This window comes from Syzygium oleosum, unplaced genomic scaffold (assembly GCF_021117445.2).
Source record: "Syzygium oleosum isolate NSW1041296 unplaced genomic scaffold, Sole_v2.1 Sole_v2.06, whole genome shotgun sequence".
NCBI classification, from domain to species: domain Eukaryota; kingdom Viridiplantae; phylum Streptophyta; class Magnoliopsida; order Myrtales; family Myrtaceae; genus Syzygium; species Syzygium oleosum.
Window position 1 is genome coordinate 2,359,546 of NW_026607490.1, and position 19,566 is coordinate 2,379,111.

At 39.2% G+C, this 19,566-nt stretch overlaps 1 protein-coding gene across 2 annotated transcripts; it reads left to right on the forward strand.

Annotated features, from left to right (window-relative positions):
- Nucleotides 1–7,267: 7,267 nt before the first annotated feature.
- LOC115688759 (G-type lectin S-receptor-like serine/threonine-protein kinase LECRK3) lies at nt 7,268–11,205 on the forward strand. 2 transcript variants are annotated; one of them, XM_056312098.1, is made up of 2 exons: nt 7,268–9,652; nt 10,912–11,205. In XM_056312098.1, the coding sequence occupies exons 1-2, from the start codon at nt 7,331–7,333 to the stop codon at nt 11,005–11,007; spliced, it is 2,418 nt and encodes an 805-aa protein (XP_056168073.1). In that variant the 5' UTR covers nt 7,268–7,330; the 3' UTR covers nt 11,008–11,205. The 2 variants fall into 2 exon arrangements, with proteins under 2 accessions (XP_056168073.1, XP_030470529.1); XM_030614669.2 differs by lacking the exon at nt 10,912–11,205 and having other exon boundaries at nt 7,269–9,878.
- The last annotated feature ends 8,361 nt before the right edge of the window (nt 11,206–19,566 follow it).

Consider the following 19,566-nt stretch of genomic DNA (forward strand, 5'->3'; position numbering starts at 1 on the left):
CTAGAGGTGGCTCCCACAAATTTACATTGTAGCAATTAGTCCTTATCACAATTGGTTTCACAAACGCAAAACATATAATCGTTCAAGCATTATAAGAGTTATTTCGTAAATCAAATTAACAAAGTAATACACATAACCTTTCAAGAAAGGTTTATCAAACCATCTCACTATAACCCAGTAGTAAACACTTGATCTAGCTTTATGCAGCAAATGTGCTCATCTTAGTTCACTATATATATCTATATCGAATCATAATTAATTCGAGATATATGTTTTATAAAACCAAAGAAGAAATAGTACCACTTACCTGAGAATGTCCCAAACCAAACAATGTGGCTAAACTTACAGATGATCTTGTAATCTGGGCATTGCGATACAAAGTAAGTGCGGCTTGGCGAGGCTCCAGTGGTGAGTCGTGGCGAGAACGTGCGAAACCCCTCCTCTTCTTCCTTCTCTTTTCCTCTCTTTCTTTCGTTTCCTTTTTCTCTTTTTCGGCCGTGCTCTCGGCTTAAATGAGCTGAAGCTTCCGTTGTTTTGCTTTTTGACTTTTCAACTCTCTTTTTTTCCACCTTTGACCTTTTGACCTTGAAACACAAATATTACAGTTGATATCTTAATCCTCAATTGTCATGGCGCGAATTATATACAATTAAAAGATGAACTTAGAAGTGGCAATCAATTTCAACGCGTGCTGTTTTATTAATAACGCGACTGGTCCACCAATAAGAATTCCAATCGTAGCCCATGTTGTTGGTTTCACTTTCCAGGATTTTGCCTCGGCAGGAAACCGACACACAACCAATGGAAGAGTCTCTCAACATAAAATAACAAGGCCTTCCAGATGAATATGATTTCTCGGGATCACAGTTTGGTGTTTGACCAACGTTTCTTCAAGCACACGTCGACAACTTAATGAAAGACTTGACTCTGAAAAGTTGTTTGAACGGGTCCACTCCCAAAGAGCACTCCCCAGGTTCAACCCGATTGGCCACGGGGAAGTGGAAGACTCGCATTGGTGACCCTCGGCCCAACACTTGACCTGAGATAGAAAATATTTGAATCGCTGGATTCAATAGACCTCACCAGAGATTTACCAGATTAAAAGTTCAGACATGTTGGGCTTACTTGTGGGTTAGAATCACAAAAAAACGTCTTAAACTTATCGCACTTATATCAATTTAGTCCTAAACCTTTTAATTATTTTTTTTTTGTGTAAAATGTAAGTAGTATACAACAGATGATGTACAGCAGCTTAGGGGCATACCCGGGCATTACAACTAGTACTAATAATTCGAGAATATGGAGGTAGGAAGTCTCCATAAAGTAGCTAAAACAAAGTTAGCTTGCGAAGGTTTGATTTTTTGGTATAGCGAAGCTCTACCTCTTACATTTTTCCGCACCTTCGCCAAAATAATCTGAATGTCAATTGGATTGTTTTGAAACCGCCTATGATTGCGCTCCATCCAAGTACAATATACAGTCGCTAGGAAAGATACTTTGAGGAGTTTCGCTGCCAAATCTTTGCCTCTTGTTGCTCTAACCATCCATTGAAGCTCCTCATTCCATCCCCATACATTACGCCTGATCCCATGTTGCACAAGAATATTGCGTAAGATGCTACCTGTCCATTCTCATTGAAAGAAAAGGTGAGTCGTGTTCTCTATACTTGCCCTACATAAGGTACATTGAACATCGACTGAGGTCATCCACCTTTTAATTATGCTAATTGAATTTTATACATTTTCACATTGAGTGGGCATGTGAAGCGTGTGTATATATTAATTGCAACGACGCATTGGGGCGCGTGTACTGGTTTGACGTGAAATTTTCGGGGCGGCAAGTCTGGTGATGTCGTTTGTTTTCAAAAAAAGCAGTGGAAGATGTTATAATCAGCGCTTAAAGGCGTGTGGCAGCGTCCAATTTTAGGATCCGGCTCTTCCGAGAGTGGCAAGTTTGATGCTGGTGTCTGTTAGCCAAAATGAGTAGCAGAAGAATGCCGAACGACAATTGAAGGCTACGGTCATTAGTGGAGAAACGTGTGTGACGCAGCTGGTGAGACTGGCGTCCTTATGACCAACAGATTTGATGGACACTTCCTCCAATAACAATAATATCTATGATACCAAGTTAAGATTTGTGATAAAAGAAAGAGATGTAATATTTAGTACATTAGCAAATGAAGAGTACAAAAACCCTATATATAAGGAGAGAGCAATTAGACTTAATTACAATTAAGGTAAACTACAGTTAAACTAATCCTAACCGTAATCCTAAATATATAAGGAGAGACCAATTAGACTTAATTTCAATAGTCTCGACATGCAAGAAGATGGAAATCACTTGCAATATCCAGTAAATACTCCCGACATGCAAATGGTGGCGCTTTCTCTTGACAATGACACTTATCTCTACCTACTAAACACCACAGGTCATAATATAAGGAGGATCACCAGAGGAGGGTGTCCTAAAGGAGGAATGATCCGTATAATGAGAATCGATGGAGATGGGATTTTACGGGTATACTCGTACATCTACTGATGACAAATGCAGCCCCAAAGGCATCTGCGGGCTCAATGGGTTCTGTGCAAATAAAGATTGAATGACCAGATGCTTGGGCCTTTGAGGATTTGCGCCTGCGGGCAAGGGAAATCGGGCACCCGGGTGCCAAAGGAACGTCACTGCAGAAAGCTGCCAGAGAATCGACACCGAACTTAAATATACCTCTCAGCCAGTTGCTACGCTGTTTGGGAGGACAACTGGTATTCCGTTCTAACGGTTTCGAGCAAGGAAGCGTGTCAAGAAGCGTGTTTGCAGGATTTCGATTGTGAAGCTGCCATGGACAAAGATCAGACCAGCAGCATGCATAAGCTTCTGCTGAGATATGGGAGGAGAGACCTTAATGACTTGAACATACTTTTCGTCAAGGTAGGTGAGATTGGACTAAAGGAAATGGAAAGAATGGACTTGCAATTGCATCATCTATTGCTTTTGCATTGCTAATGCTCGTGGTGTCTGTAGTCATTGTTTCCTGGAACTGTTTTTTGGGTACATTAAATGCTTCCCATGGCAGGAACTATTACGGCGACAGAAGATTTTGCACCGGAATCTCGTTAGGCAATATGGTTGCTGTCCTGATAGACCGAACGGACTGTTGGTGTATGAGGACATGAGAAATCGCAAAACTACTTTTTACCCCTGTCAAACAGCCAAAACAATGTGCGAAGAAGAAATTTAGGTAAGCTAGATAGGACCAGTATGTGCCCTCAAGCAAGAGCGACCCTCGCCTGTGGTCGGCCACAGGGAAAAAGGAAAAGAAAGGAAAAAGCAAAGAAAGAAAAGAAAAGGAAAGAAAAAAAATATAAAAAAATTATCTACGTCAGTGCTGTTCGTGCTACATAAGATGGCTAGCATCCATGTTAGTGATTTTCGGCCGGAAAATTGGCTGGAAAAGCTAGATTGACAAATCTTCTAAAGATTTAGGATTAAATTTACATAATTGAAATATTTAAAACTGAATTGTCCTATGTATAATATGTCTAGGACTTTGTGGACAATTATCCCCACTACTTTAGTATAGATAATGATAACGTAATAGTGATAATAATGCACACCACTTTAGTATAGTTAAAAGATAACAATGGTGACAATTACAATTCACATTATTTTCATTTATAAGTAAATTTGTGGAATAGTAAAATTTGTGGCAAATTGGAGGAATAAAAAGCGTTGGAGCATGCAATTGCGGAAGTTCTCGCAAGAAGACACTGACTTACTCATGCGGCAGAAGACAAAAGAAGGCTAGCGCCATTCGTTTCGCGAAAAAGGCAACGATTTTTGGAAAATATTTTTCGAAAAGTCATTTTCGAGAAAAATAACAATATTTTCCGGTGCTCGACTGAAACTTCAAAATGAACTGGAAAATATTTTCTATCGTTCGATATGGAAAATTCTCATTGCACTCATTTTAATATTTTAAAAAAAATTGAATTTTTTTATTTTTAATAATTTTTAATATTTCGTTTCGTTTCTTTCTTCTTCTGCTGGTCGTTGGCCATAGTGAGCGGCCGGCAACCGGCCATAGGCAAGGCTTGGCCTCACTCGCCTAAGGCCGGCAAGCTTGAGCCTCGCTGGCCTCAGGCAAGGTCAAGCCTCGCCTCGCCAGATCTGGCAAGGCTCGGCCATGCCTACCGGTCTCAAGTGAGGCTCGAGCCTAGACAAATCCGGCGTTGCTCGACCTCGCTTGTGGTCGATCGCCGGCTGTTGCCGTGGCTAGCAACTGATCGAGGAAGAAGAAAACAAAAAAGAAAGAAATGGGAAAAATTAAAAGTTAGGTTTTTTAAATTAAAAAAATAAAAATAAAAATAAAAATAAAAGTAAAATGTATTATGTGAAAGAAAGTGAGGTGAAATAAGAAGCGGAAAACATTTTCCTCGCTTTTAAAGGTGTTTTTTCCATTGATGGAAAATATTTTCCATGACTAATTTATTTTTCGTAAAACGAATGTCAAAAAATCCGAAAAATATTTTTTTAATAATTATTTTTCATGAAACGAACGAGCTTTGAAAATTGATAATGCTTCCCCGCCCGTGTTGAACGGCTCAACCGTAGAAGAAGCTCTCTCACGTTATTATTATTATTAAAGTCATTGGAGCGACTTGTCGAAAAGTTGGTCCGACTGCTAAAATTGACAGGAGTGAACAACTTGCTGGTCAAAGTCAAAAACGAGAAGGGAAGAAAAAGGGCCACTTGGTACGTAAGTGAAATATCATTTGACGAATGTGAATGCGAGACATATAGACCTGTAACATAAGAAGAAAAAAAAGAAATTGAGCGAGTGTTCGTTTTTCCAGCAATGAGCTTAATTTGCCCACTTGGGTAAAAAAAAATAGACAGTAGCATTTATTATGATCTTACTCGCTCTTAATTTGATGATTAGTGAGGGAGTGACTGGTTAAGACCCTCAAATCAGTAGCATTATCTATGCTAGCGCTGGTTGTGCCACATAAAATGACCAGCATGCATGTCAGCGATTTTCTATCGGAAAATTGGCTGGAAAAGCTAGATTGACAAATCCTCTAAAGATTTAAGATTAAATTTACGTAATTAAAATTTTTAAAACTGAATTATCCTCTGTACAATATGTCTAGGACTTTGTGGACAATTATCCCCACTACTTTAGTATAGATAATGATAACATAATGGTGATAATAATGCACACCACTTTAGTATAGTTAAAAGATAGCAATGGTGACAATTACAATTCACATTATTTTCATTTATAAGTAAATTTGTGGAATAGTAAAATTTGCGGCAAATTGGAGGAATAAAAGGCGTTCGAGCATGCAATTGCGGAAGTTCTCGCAAGAAGACAATGACTTACTCATGTGGAAGAAAACAAAAGAAGGCTAGCGTCATTCGTTTCGCGAAAAATGCAACGTTTTTGGAAAATATTTTCGAAAAGTCATTTTCGAGGAAAATGATAATATTTTCCAGTGATCGACTAAAACTTCAAAATGAACTGGAAAATATTTTTCATCGTTCGATATGGAAAATTCTCATTGCACTCATTTTAATATTTTTTTTTATTTTTTTTAAAAAAATCGAATTTCTATTTTAAATAATTTTTAATATTTCATTTCTTTTCTTTTTTTCTCTTTTATTTCTTTTCATTCTTCTTCTGCTGGTCGTCGGCCATGGTGGCGGCCGGTGACCGGCCACAGGCAAGGCTTGGCCTCACTCGCCCAAGGCCGGCGAGCTCGAGCCTTGATGGCCTCAGGCAAGGCCAATCCTCGCCTCGCCTCTCCTCGCCAGGTCTGGCAAGGCTCGGCCACGCCTTGCCGGTCTCGAGTGAGGCTCGAGCCTAGACAAATCCGGCATTGCTTGGCCTCGCTTGTGGTCGATCGCCGGCTGTTGCCATGGCCAGCGACTGGTCGAGGAAGAAGAAAACAAAATAGAAAGAAATGGAAAAAATTAAAAAATTAAAAGTTAGTTTTTAAAAATAAAAAAAAAATAAAAATAAAATGCGTTATGTGAAAGAAAGTGGGGTGAAATAAGAAGGGGAAAACATTTTCCTCACTTTTAAAGATGTTTTTCTATTAATGAAAAATATTTTTCATAATTAATTTATTTTTCGTAAAACGAATGTCCAAAAATCTGGAAAACGTTTTCTTAATAATTGTTGGAGCTTTAAAAACTGATAGTGCTTCCCCGCCCGTGTTGAACGGCTCAACCGTAGAAGAAGCTCTCTCACGTTGTTATTATTATTATTAAAGTCATTGGAGTGACCTGTCGAAAAGTTGGTCCGGCTGCTAAAATTGACAGGAGTGAACTACTTGCTGGTCAAAGTCAAAAACGAGAAGGGAAGAAAAAGGGCCACGTGCTACGTAAGTGAAATATCATTGACGAATGTGAATGCGAGACATATAGACCTGTAACATAAGAAGAAAAAAAAGAAATTGAGCGAGTGTTCGTTTTTCCAGCAATGAGCTTAATTTGCCCACTTGGGTAAAAAAAAATAGACAGTAGCATTTATTATGATCTTACTCGCTCTTAATTTGATGATTAGTGAGGGAGTGACTGGTTAAGACCCTCAAATCAATAGTGAATTAGGCGGTTTGTATAAGATTTTCTGTGATATTACATAAATTAAGATTATTTGTGACACTCGATTTCTTACATCAAATGAGAAGGAATTTCTTGTGTTATTCGTAAGTATAAGATCCCACTTGGTGTGAGTACACCTTTAGTGCTCCTTTACCTTATACGTGAATACTCCTCTTAAAGTTTAGTACTCTAGATATTGTCAGGTCAGGTCGTTATAGATATTAATCAAGCAGGAGCCCCTTCTAGTAGATTGTGTGGTTCGAGGATAGACTAAACTCAAGCCATCCAACAGGAGTTAGGAGTGATTTTCGGGACGAGAGGGCAGTATTGCTTCTTGAGACTTGGCTCACGTGGAATGTAATGGATCCTTAAACTACTGGATCAAGCTGTTCACCGTTTAAGACGCGAGAATCGCGTGGAGACCCAATAAGATTGGTTCCAATCACCATAACACCCGTAAGATAGTTTATGAAAATAAACAATTCTCTGGGAACATGGTATTTGAACGTCCATGTCTGAGTCAAGATCAACTTCGCTTTCTATAGAAGTTTTTGTTAGTCAAAGTCTTACGCTTTCATTGAAGAAGACTCTTCTGGAGTCAAGGACCCTGTAATTATTATTTCAATTTAGTAGCTGATGTAGCTCTATAAAGCATGGACCAAAGAGCTGATTCTTCACACCACAAAACAAGTTCCGTAGCATTAGAAGTAAACCACGGTTTGCTTTAATGGCTGATTCTGCCCTTCTTTACAGGCACTTCATTCGTATGGTTGCTACGATTCCCTTTCTTCTCTCACTTCCATTCATCTTCACGACTGCAACTGCACAAAGACAGATCAACATAAGCCTCGGTGCTTGTCTCACACCCAACACCATCAACTCCTCCTGGCTCTCACCTTCAGGTGCCTTCGCATTCGGGTTCTATCAGCGAGGCCATGGTTATGCGGTTGGAGTTTTCCTTCCACGCACTCCGCGTAAAACCACGGTCTGGACCGCCAACCGAGACAAGCCTCCGGTCTCAAGCAATTCCACCCTGTGTTTCACCAGCGACGGTACACTCGTCCTGCGGTCGGCGGAAGTGGTGGTCATTTCTAGCGAGACCGCGGTCTCAGCTTCTTTTCTCGACACGGGCAATTTTGTTCTGTATAACTCGAGGCGAGACGTCATATGGCAGACTTTTGATTTGCCGACTGATACCCTCTTGGCAGGCCAGCATTTATCATCAGGCAAGCAGTTGTTCTCGAGCGCTTCCGAGAGCGACCAATCAGCCGGTATCTTTCGCCTCAACATGCAAAAGGATGGAAACCTCGTGCAGTATCCCGTAGATACTCCAGACACGGGCATGTACGCTTATTGGGCGTCTGGCACTGACGGAGTCGGTAACAATGTGACACTATATCTCGATAATGATGGTTATCTCTACCTGTTGAACACAACAGGTGAATATGTAAAGAATATCACCAGAAGTATAGGACCTCCTAAAGAAGGAATATTCTACCTTATGAGAATCGACACAGATGGGATTTTCCGACTGTACTCATACAATGCAACCCAGAATGCTGAATTGTCCGTAATGTGGTCGTCTTCTGAGGACAAATGTAGCCCCAAGGGCTTATGTGGGCTCAATGGGTTTTGTGTCATGAACGATCAAATTGCCGAGTGCAAGTGTCTTCCAGGATTCGGACCTGTGAACCCGGGGAACTGGACATCCGGGTGCGAGAGGAACTTCAGTGCAGAGAGTTGCATGAGAATGGATGCGGCCACGAGGTACACTTTTCAACCGGTCTCTAACACTGTATGGGAGGACGCTGCGTATGCCGATCTTACTTTTTCGACCAACGAAGAATGTCAAAAGGCATGTTTGCAGGATTGCAATTGCGAAGCCGTGATATATGAAGATCAATCCTGCAAAAAGCAGAGGCTTCCTCTGAGATATGGCCGGAGGGACCCCAGCAATGCGAACATACTCTCCATCAAGGTAGGAGAGACTGGATCTAAAGAGAATGGAACGAACGGCTTCATGCCGGAGGGAAAGAAAAGACCTGCTCGGAGAGACATTCTATTTGCAATTGCATCGTCTACTGCTTTCGCATTAGTCACACTGGCAGTGGCGGGATTCATTGTTTACAGGTATCGCGTTCGGCTATATGAAAAACTTCCCAAGGATGGAAATATGATAGAGAATATTTCGCCGAGATCATTTACTTATGAAGAGCTGAAGAGAGTAACCCAAGATTTCGCCGAAGAGATTGGCAAGGGAGCATTTGGAACAGTGTATAAAGGCACGCTGTTGAATAGCCTCGAGGTTGTAGCTGTTAAGAAACTAGAGGTCTCATCGGATGTTGAAAGCGAATTCCAAACCGAGGTGAAAATTATCGGGAGGACTCATCACCGAAGCCTCGTCCAATTACTTGGTTATTGTCTTGAAGGACACAACAGGCTTTTGGTGTACGAGTACATGAGCAACGGGTCGCTCGCGGATCTACTCTTCGTGCCTGAAAAACAACCTTGCTGGGATGAAAAAATGGGAATCGCTCGGAACATAGCCAGAGGTCTCCTCTATCTCCACGAAGAGTGCGAAACCCAGATCATTCACTGCGATATCAAGCCACAGAACATACTAATCGACGAATGTAGGCGAGCGAAAATATCCGACTTCGGGTTATCGAAGCTGCTGAAGCCAGATCAAACCAACACGATGACGAGGATTAGAGGAACAAGGGGTTACGTTGCGCCGGAGTGGCACAAGAATTTGCCAGTGACGGTGAAAGCAGACGTTTACAGCTTTGGCATCGTGTTGCTGGAGATCATCTGCTGCCGAAGAAGTGTGGATTGGAGCCTTCCCGATGACGAAGCTGTTCTCGAAGAATGGGTCTACAGCTGTTTCCAGGCTCACGAGCTAGAGAAACTAGTCGATGATGAATTGATCGACAAAAGAAAGTTGGAGAGAATGGTTAAAGTGGCTCTTTGGTGCATCCTCGAAGAGCCATCGCTCCGTCCTTCGATGAGGAAGGTGCTCCTGATGCTGGAAGGCACGGTGGACATTCCGGTACCTCCTTGTCCTACTTCCTTCCTCAGTGCTATCTAGACTTTCGCCACAATCATCGACAGAAGTGCATTTGATTGTCAATACCATATGTAGAAACTATTCTGAGGGGTTTATTCATGCGAGGCGCAATGCTGGTTTGCCATTTGAATTAAACTAATTTCTCTGTTCTTTCTCTGCTATTGTTTCTTGTGGGAAGTAAAAATAATGCAGAAATTATTTTGACAAATTCGTTGCTTCCCTGTGGAGACAGATATGAACATAAGTTCGCTGTTTCCTTTTAGTGCTATTCTACCGGATACGATTGGAGTGCGAAGAATGCGATGGAAGGAGAGGGTTTACAAATAAAATATTTGACGATTCTACTTTTTTGTTAAAAAAGTTAGACCACGTTTTTTGTGCCGGTAGATTTCTAAAGGAGTTAGTGTTAAAATATGTGGGTAAAAGAAAATTTACCCATCAACCGATTTTCGGTAACTTGGGTAATTTACCGACACTTTTATTAAATTATCAAGTTTTCAAATTACTAATTTTTTTAAATTTTTTTCTAAGTTTTCTTTGTGTTTTTTTGCCAATGCCTTAAACTTACCAATTTTCATTTTAATTTGCCAATTTTTATTTGAGCGACTCATCGACTTTTTCTAATTAAATTGTTATTCAGTTTTGGATTATCAACTCTTCTTTAAGTATCGGCATTTATTTGGTTTTTTTTTAATTTATCATTTTTTGTTATTAATACCAACTTTTATTTGTCCTTCTTACGTATGCCTTGATTTAATCATTTCTCATATGAATTTACAACCAGTTTTTTGTGTGAACTTTATCTGCTTTTCTCCTATTAATTTACTAACTAGTTTTGATTTACTCTCATCTGAGTTGCTTACCAATATTTATTTGATTTATTTTCTAAATCTATCAACTTTTCTATTTAATTTCAGGCTTTAATTTGTCTTATTTACCAACCTGTTAAGTTTATCTTTTTAGAATTACCAATTAACAACTTTCTTCGATTAAGTTACCAACAAGTTTTGCATGACCGAGTTATAAATGATTATTTGATTCTTTAAGTTATCAACTCTCTTGTCCAATTAATTTTGTGTAATTAACTCTTATCTGAGTTAATTATCAACATTTTTTAGATCTTTTAAATTGCCAACTTTTCTTATCTCGGACGAAAAAATCTTTCTTTTTATTTGGAATCCTGGATCCACGACTGGACATTGATTGCTCAATCAAACCTCATCATCTTGACACAATTGAAGAGTTGCCTTGATAAACAAATGTGGTTCCTTTTCCACGGCAGATTCGTGATGAAGTCCAAGTCTTCAAGCGCTAGATTTTTGCGTTGCCGTGCTTAACACACCGGAAGTCTTGAGATGACCTTGGCCAAAATCCTACTTCTTCTATAAATATACTTTCCTAGAGTCAATGTCTTTGTAAGGTAGAGTGAACACAATCTAGCTGGTTAGCTCTATTAAGCACAAACAAAGAGCTGATTCTTCACAACACAAAACAAGTTCAAACGTTAAGACAGGCTCAAGATCTGCACAATCTCACTTTGTTTTGATTGCTGGCACAGTCAATTTGCCTCTATATCTCTTGCTCTCTCAAGACGGCGCAAGCCAAAAAAAAAAGGGATTAAGTGCACTAGAAATTCTAAAACTTTTAAAAAGTACAATCGAGTCTTAAAACTTTCAAAAAGTACAATCGAATCCTAAAACTTTCAAAAAGTGCAATCAAGTCCTAAAACATATCACAAAAATGTAATCGAGTCCTAAAACTTATCACAAAAATGCAATCAAGTTCTAATACTTTCAAAAAACGGGATCAACGGAAGGAATTGATTGGATCAATTTGACAAGTTTTAGGATTTAATTGCACTTTCGTAACAAGTTTTAGGATTGGATTGCACTTTTTGAAAGTTTTATGACTCAATTGCACTTTCGAGATAAGTTTTAAGACTTTCAATATATTTAAAAAAAAAAAACACACACAAGAGGAGAAACGGAGAGAGAACGTGGAAACGTGGCTCCGAAAGGATTCTTGAAGGCTGAGTCATACACGCTCACAACAAAATCTGTTTTGCGCTTATAACAGGAAGGATATTCATTCGGTTCTTCATGGAGAAAACAAAAAGCGAAGCAAATTCTCTCCACGAACTCTCTCTCTCTCTCTCTCTCTAAGAAACTCTCTTGCTCACTCATCCCCTCTCTCTTTCATTAAGTTCTAATATGCCTCTGACAAATTGATTGTATCAATTTGGGGTTTTTCGTGGTATTATTCTATGGATTTGTACCTGGACTTGCCACGTCACCATGCCACATCATCATGTGTCATCCATATCAACAAATTTGACGAAGGTTAACGGAGGATAAAGTTGTCACATGTGTACTAATTTGGGGTTTTTTGTGATAAAAAAATTAATTTGGGGTAAATTTGTCACACATGTACCAGTTTAGGATTTTTTAGAGGTCAAAAAATTAGTTTATGATACATTTGTCACAGATGTACCAATTTTGAATTTTTCATGGTCAAAAAATTAATTTGTAGTAAATTTGTCGCATATGTACTAATTTGGAATTTTTCGTGATATTGACCCTAAAAAAAGAGTTATATCTTTTCAATAAAGCTTTATACATAATGGAAATACTCATTCAATGAACTATATTAAATCAAACATCAATCGTTTATACCATTAATCAATCAAGTGCTCAATATCTAATTATGATCTCATTTAACACCTCGCGACATAGGCAATATGCATACCCCTCAAACCCGTCAATGGGTTTAGAACATAGCAACAATTAGCATTAGACCACTAACATCATCCTACCCATAAAGTCCATCTAGAATCTATCTCAGAAATCAAGTTCACAAACCAAAACATATAACCTTTCACAATTCAAATTTATCAAACAAATTGTTTTTATAAACTAGGTTCATAAATCAGTACTTATAATCTTTCCCAGTTCATTTGACAAAGCTTTTCTCAAACCACTCACAAATAATCAAAATTTAGAGGTATGCAACAAATGTACTCTAAACATTACTTTTCTCTTCAACAAAATATCAAACCATGTAATGCCTATTTCGTGAATCATAACATATCTAATTTTTATAGTTTTCAAGACATGAATTTGTAAATTCAAAAAAGAGGTAAGACTGCTCACCTAGAAAAGTCTAAACCAAACCATGAAAGTTATCTCAAGCCGACGAACTCGAAATCTTATCAATTAAGCAAGAAACGATATTAAAAATCAAGTAACAAGCTACCTCAGTATTATTCAACTAAACTAAGTTTATTCAGTGACAAAGCAATTCCTGCGGGCCAACAAAGAAACTCGCTCATAGTAGACATTTATTATTGTTCGCTAAGTGCAGCTCACGCATGAAACTTTAAAGTTTGTTCCGATCAAACATTAACCCTGAATCATTCCTAAAATATCACATGGCTCCACAATACCCTATACTATCATTTCGATATAATTTCACAGCTTAACAAGCTTTAAATAGAACCCACTTAATTGAAATATGCACATATCTAAATTCACAGCTTGATTTAGAAATTTCCTCCGATTAGATGAACAAAGGACTTTAATCCTCACCTAACGTTGCGAAATGGAGTTGTTTAACTCATTGAGATGCTCGGAACGTGTACGCAAGAACTTTCTTTCTTTTCTCTTCCTTGGCAATGCACTCTGTTTCTCTTCCTTTTCGCCGATCGAATCTGCAATATGAAGAAGAAGAAGAAGAAGGCTTATATATGGGCTGAGGGCTTTGGGCTAAAGTGAGACTTGCAATTGGGCTTATTTTCGTTCTATTCATATAAGCCCATTTGTTACCATTTTCGAGTCGGCGAGCTGGAGAAGATTGTAGATCATGATTTAAAGGACAGAAGACGGTCGGAAAGAATGGTTAAAGGGGGTCTTTGGTGCATCTTGGAAGAGCCATCGCTTAGTCCTTTAATGAAGAGGGTGCTTCTGATGCATGAGGGCACGGTGGGCATTCCGTTACCTCCTTGTCCTTCTTCAATCCTTAGTTCCATCTAGTCTCTCCACAACTGCGCCGATCACCACAAGAAACTGATCCGATAGAGACAAAATGTATTAGATGGTTACTGCCATAAGTAGAAATAAGTTTTCTGTTCTGTTTTATGCTATCCTTTCTTATGATCGTACATGATTAAACGCATCCAATGTGCATGGAAGGAGGGGCAGATAGATTTTGCCTCTTAACACTATGAATTCTACATCATACCAAAAAATTAATGACGTAGTCGATTCATATCTACACATTCAATGCTGTTCGAATTGATTAGCTAACCCAATGATAAAAGTTGAAACTTGATAGAAATTTAAAAATGTAGTAACACTTCCGGACTATGTCCCCATATTGAGTGTTGATCTTATCAACCACATTAAAGGATAGATTAAACAGATGTTGTATGTTTAAAAGAGAATATCGAATATCAAACTCGAGTTAGTGCACTCCTCATTCGCTTTGGTCGTTCACCTTAATTACTGTAATTTTATCAGTTTGCAAACACTCGAAACGAGAACACCATCACTAAGATGAGACTCCACAATCGTATAACCCATCAATTTCTTGAAGTCAACGTCGCTGGATCATCCGAGATTTGAATGGCAAAAGAAGGGAGAGAGTTTCGAAAAGGATGGTCACCATTCGTGGTTTTCTTTCTTCATCCACATCCAGAAAGAAGTGAAGATCCATCGAACAGTATCCATGGAAGCATAAGGGTCGCGCATAGATGGCTGACAAAGATGTCAAAACTTATTTTACTAATAAGCACGTCTTTAAGAACAAACTGTTGCGGAAGCCAAGCGATCGAACAATAAAATTGACAGAACAAGAAAATAAATCGGACACCAAATTTACGTGGTTCGATCGTAGTGACCTACGTCCACGGGGAGAGCAGCACGAAATTCCACTATAGATCAAGCGATACAACAGAGATTACAACCACACTTGAGTCACTCAAACACTCTAAGTGTTTCTTAAATCCTAATTATACCCAATAGCTCACGCAGTATTTAGCCTCATAATTTCTCACAAAATAATCTTTCAATCTCGTAAATGAATTGTACCCAAATCTTACCACAAGATTTAATCGCTACTGACACTTGAATTCTTAGTGTAATTTCTCGAATAAAATCACGAATCCAATGCCAAGCACCCAGCACCTATGGATTACCCACGGCACACGCAGAGGAAACGGCACTTCAAGAGGACTTCTTCGTCAACAACGACGCAACCCCTCTGTGCGGCCAAAAATAGAACAGCCCGTATTTATGCTTACGTTCCACGGTCAATGTAGACTCCATGCAAATATACTTATTTCCTTTTCCGAATCCAATTTTCTCTAACACACGTGGCAAGAAGTCCACAATTTCCTCTTTCATAGTCAAAGTCTTCGTCAAAGTCTTCAAGGCCAACGTTGGACTCAATCCTGCTGATTTCTTCCCGACTTCGATTGATAATCGTTATCTTTTATTTTGCATCCATGTTGACCGAGTCAAAGAAGAAGACTCACTTAGACTTTCCTTTTTCATAGGACGAAGACTCCAACTCACATTTGAAAAGCTAATTTCCGAAACTTACCTTGGATTCTTTTTTTTTTAGTTTCTAAAATTTAGATTTTCATTTCAAACTCAAACTCGAGATATATTTTAATAACCTCCACATTGGCTTAACGTTTGAGCCAAGTCACAATCGCTTTGATAGAATCCGAATTTCGCTACTGCTCTCTCATAGCCCCAATGGGCTCAACCGCCACAGATATCTTTCAAGTCCAAGCCTCGCTTGAACTTCGCCATAGCCGTGGACCTCATCAGAACACCAACTCCACATGCACCTTTAACTGCTCCACAAAGATTTTTCGACACAACCTCCTCAATCGTAGATAAAGCAAAACCATCATTGCATCCATATCTACGAGGAAACCGAATACGCACCTTGTCAATTTCAGCAGTTACAACAATTGTTGGCTGTATAGGCTCCACCTTGCTACAAGCACCATCTATGTCAATTACCTCACTAGTATCTGCTACCTCGGGAGTTTCTAGTTGCAACTCCACCTCAAGCTGAACACCGTTCAGATCCATATGAATATTGCCACAAACACTCCTACCTAGAAGTACTGGAGACTCATCAAATGTAACTTCTCTACTGATAACATGTGAAATTAATTCCAAGCACCACAACTTATAGCCCCGCTCACCTTGTGCATAACCTAGGAACATGCATTTCATTGCCCTGCCATCGAGCTTACCATCATTAACTCGAACATAACATGGGCAACCAAATATTTTAAGAACAAAATAATCTGCAACGTCACCTGATCACACTTCTTCAAGAGTCCGACATCCAATCGCAGTCGATGGGATCTATTCTTCAGGTAGCTCGTCGTACTAAGTGCATCCGACAAGAATCTCCTAGCCATACCAGCACTAGAGAGCATTTTATGGGCCGTCTCTAGTAATGTTCTCCTCATCAACTCTGCAACTTGTTGTGGTTCATTAACACTAGTGCGGTGTTTCACTATGCCTTTCTTCATGCAGAATTCGTTTAACAGCTCTGAGCAAAACTCCATGCTATTGTTAATCCGCACATGCTTGATCGTTTTACCAGTCTCCTTTTCGATCAAAACTCTAAACTTCTTGATCCTGACAACAGTATCAAACTTGTGTTTAAGCACAAACACCCAAGTCTTTCTCGAGTAGTCATCAATAACTGTTAGCATAAATTTGGCACTCTTCCTCGAAGGAAACCGCGACAACCTGCAAACATCTAAGTGAATTAATTTTGCAATTTCCGTGGTTTCTCTGACAATCGCACTAAATTGCACTTTTCGCTGTGGATCTAAGTTACAACACCTGCAGATATTCAATTCATCAGCAACATAACCACATAACAAATTCCTTTCACTTAGAACCTTCAGGCTTTTCTCGCTAATGTGCCATAAACGCATATGCCACAATTCAAACTCTTGAACCAATGCATCTGACGTTTCCGCAGCGAATTCTGTCACTATCTCACCTTGAAGCTCATACAGGCCATTGTGCTTAATTCCTTTCATTATTACCAAAGCACCTCGAAGAACTTTCATAACTCCACATTCTGAAGAATACTGACACCCACCTGAATCTAGGGCACTCAAGGAAATCAGATTTTTCTTCAACTCTGGAACATGCCTCACTCCAGTCAATGTCCTCACGATACCATCATGCATTTTGATTCTAACATAACCAATACCTACAACATCTCATTCAGCGTTGTTCCCCAAGTGCACTTTACTACTATCCATGCACCGATAAGTATTAAACCAGTTCCTGTTTGGTGTAGCGTAAAAAGAACAACCAAAATCCATAATCCATCCGCCAAACGATGAATAATCAGTGACAGACAAGACAAAATCAACACTATTCGAATTGCTGTTTGATATAGCTGCAACATCATTCGCAGACTTAACTCTAATTCCTTTACCCTTCTCGTTCTTCAGCTTAAGGCAATCCCTTCTAAGATGCCCCCTCTTGCCACAACTCCAACAGACAATACCACTAGTCCTAAATTAACTTCGTCTATTCATATTTATACTGCTTCTACTAACACGTGTACCAGTTCTTCCTCCATTTTTACCTACTAAAACAGCAGATACATGTTCGCAAGATTCTCTTTTACGGATGTCCTCACTCAGAATTAAATCTCAAACGCCATCAAACGTCAAACTTGTTGACCCAGAGGAATTACTAACAGCAGTAACAGTAGTATTCCAACTATCAGGCAATGAGGATAATAGAATCAAAGCGCTTACCTCATCTTCAAAGTCAATCTCAACTAAACTTAATTAACTAACGATCACATTGAATTCATTGATCAGCAATTGACGCAACTTTGCTCATCTTTAAGTTAAACAGACGTCGCATCAAATAGATCTTATTGATTGCGGAGGGCTTCTCGTACATGTCTGATAGGGCTTTTATCAAACCCGCAGTAGTTTTCTCATTCACGATGTTAAACGCGACGTTACGTGCCAACGTCAGCCGAATAACACCCAAAGCTAGTCTATCCAACAATTCCCAGTCAGCTTGCTTCATCATCTCTGGCTTCTCCCCAGATAGAGGCAAGTGCAATTCAGATGATCCTTAATCTGCATCTTCCAGAAACCAAAATCTTTCTCATCAAATTTGTCGATTCTCACTTTTCCTTTTTCTATTGCCATCGATTCGCTTTAACTCAGCTAAGCCAGGCTCTGATACCAATTGTTGCGAAAGCCAAGCGATCAAACAATAAAATTGACAGAACAAGAAAATAAATCGGACATCAGATTTACATGGTTCAGTCATAGTGACTTACGTTTACGGGGAAAGCAGCACGGAATTCCACTATAGATCAAACGATACAACAGACATTACAATCATACTTGAGTCACTTAAACACTCTAAGTGTTTTTCAAATCCTAATTACACCCAATAGCTCACGCAGTATTTAGCCCCATAATTCCTCACGAAATAATCTTTCAATCTCGTAAAGAAATTGTACATAAATCTTATCACAAGATTTAATTGCTATTAACACTTGAATTCTTGATGTAATTTCACGAACAAAATCACGAACCCAATCCCAAGTACCCAGCAACTATGGATGACCCACAGCACTCAGAGAGGAAACGGCACTTCAAGAGGACTTCTTCATCAACAACGACGAACCCCTTCTGTGCGGCCAAAAACAGAACAGCCCGTATTTATGCTTAGGTTCCACGGTCAATGTAGACTCCATGCAAATATACTTATTTCGTTTTCCGGATCCAACTTTCTCTGACACACGTGGCAAGAAGTCCACAATTACCTCTTTCACAGTCAAAGTCTTCTAGGCCAACGTCGGACTCAATTCTACCGATTTCTTCCCGACTTCGATAGATGATCGTTATCTTTTGTTTTGCACCCATGTTGACCGAGTCAAAGAAGAAGACTCACTTAGACTGCCCTTTTTCAGTAGACGAAGACTCCAACTCACGTTCGGGAAGCTAATTTCCGAAACTTGCCGTAGATTTTCTTCTTTTTTTTTTTAATTTCTAAAATTCAGATTTTCGCTTCGGGCTCAAACTCAAGACATATTTTAATACAAATACTGCTTCAGTTGCATGAATTGTTGGGCTATGACCCCATTCGGTGTTGATAAAACTAGCTCAAACCCGTTATTGCTTATATGCAAATGTCTTAGAAGCCCATGTTGAACATGCTTGCATACACTTTTTGATGAGTATGTTATAATGTCTTCTACACCACCGGGAATCATTATCTTTTTCGTGACTTACATTTAGAAAGATACAATCGAAAGGATCAAAACCTACTTTCATGAGATGAAAGTTCGTTGACAAGCTCATAAAATTTAAAGGGTAATCAATATATCTTGTTGTGCTAGCAATAGAAATAAATACTTTTCGAGTATCTATAGTCATAGTCTAATCCCTTTATCATTTGTCGTTTCATTATTAAGAGGAAACATACCAAAAGGGAGTTTACAACTGCAAATCCTCCAACAAATTTTGCATGTGATATAGTCAAGTGAGAAAAGATGTGACAGGAATCATCCATGTCTCTCACTTCCATCCCCTGCTCAATATTAGGCCTAATTTAATATAAAGAGGAGCATGAACAGTAACCCACCCTGGCCAATGCCATGCAAGGGAATTCAAACTCAAAACTCAAGTACCCGAATGAAAATCACTATAAAATTCCTTGATCAACCCAAAGAGGGTCGTCAATCGTGACAAAAGATCAATCCAAAGAGCGACGTCAATTGCGACGAACGCGGGATCTAGGCTGATATAAGCCACACAAACTTTAGTCAAGATTCCCACAGAAAAATCATACACAAGAAGATTTTACGACGTGACT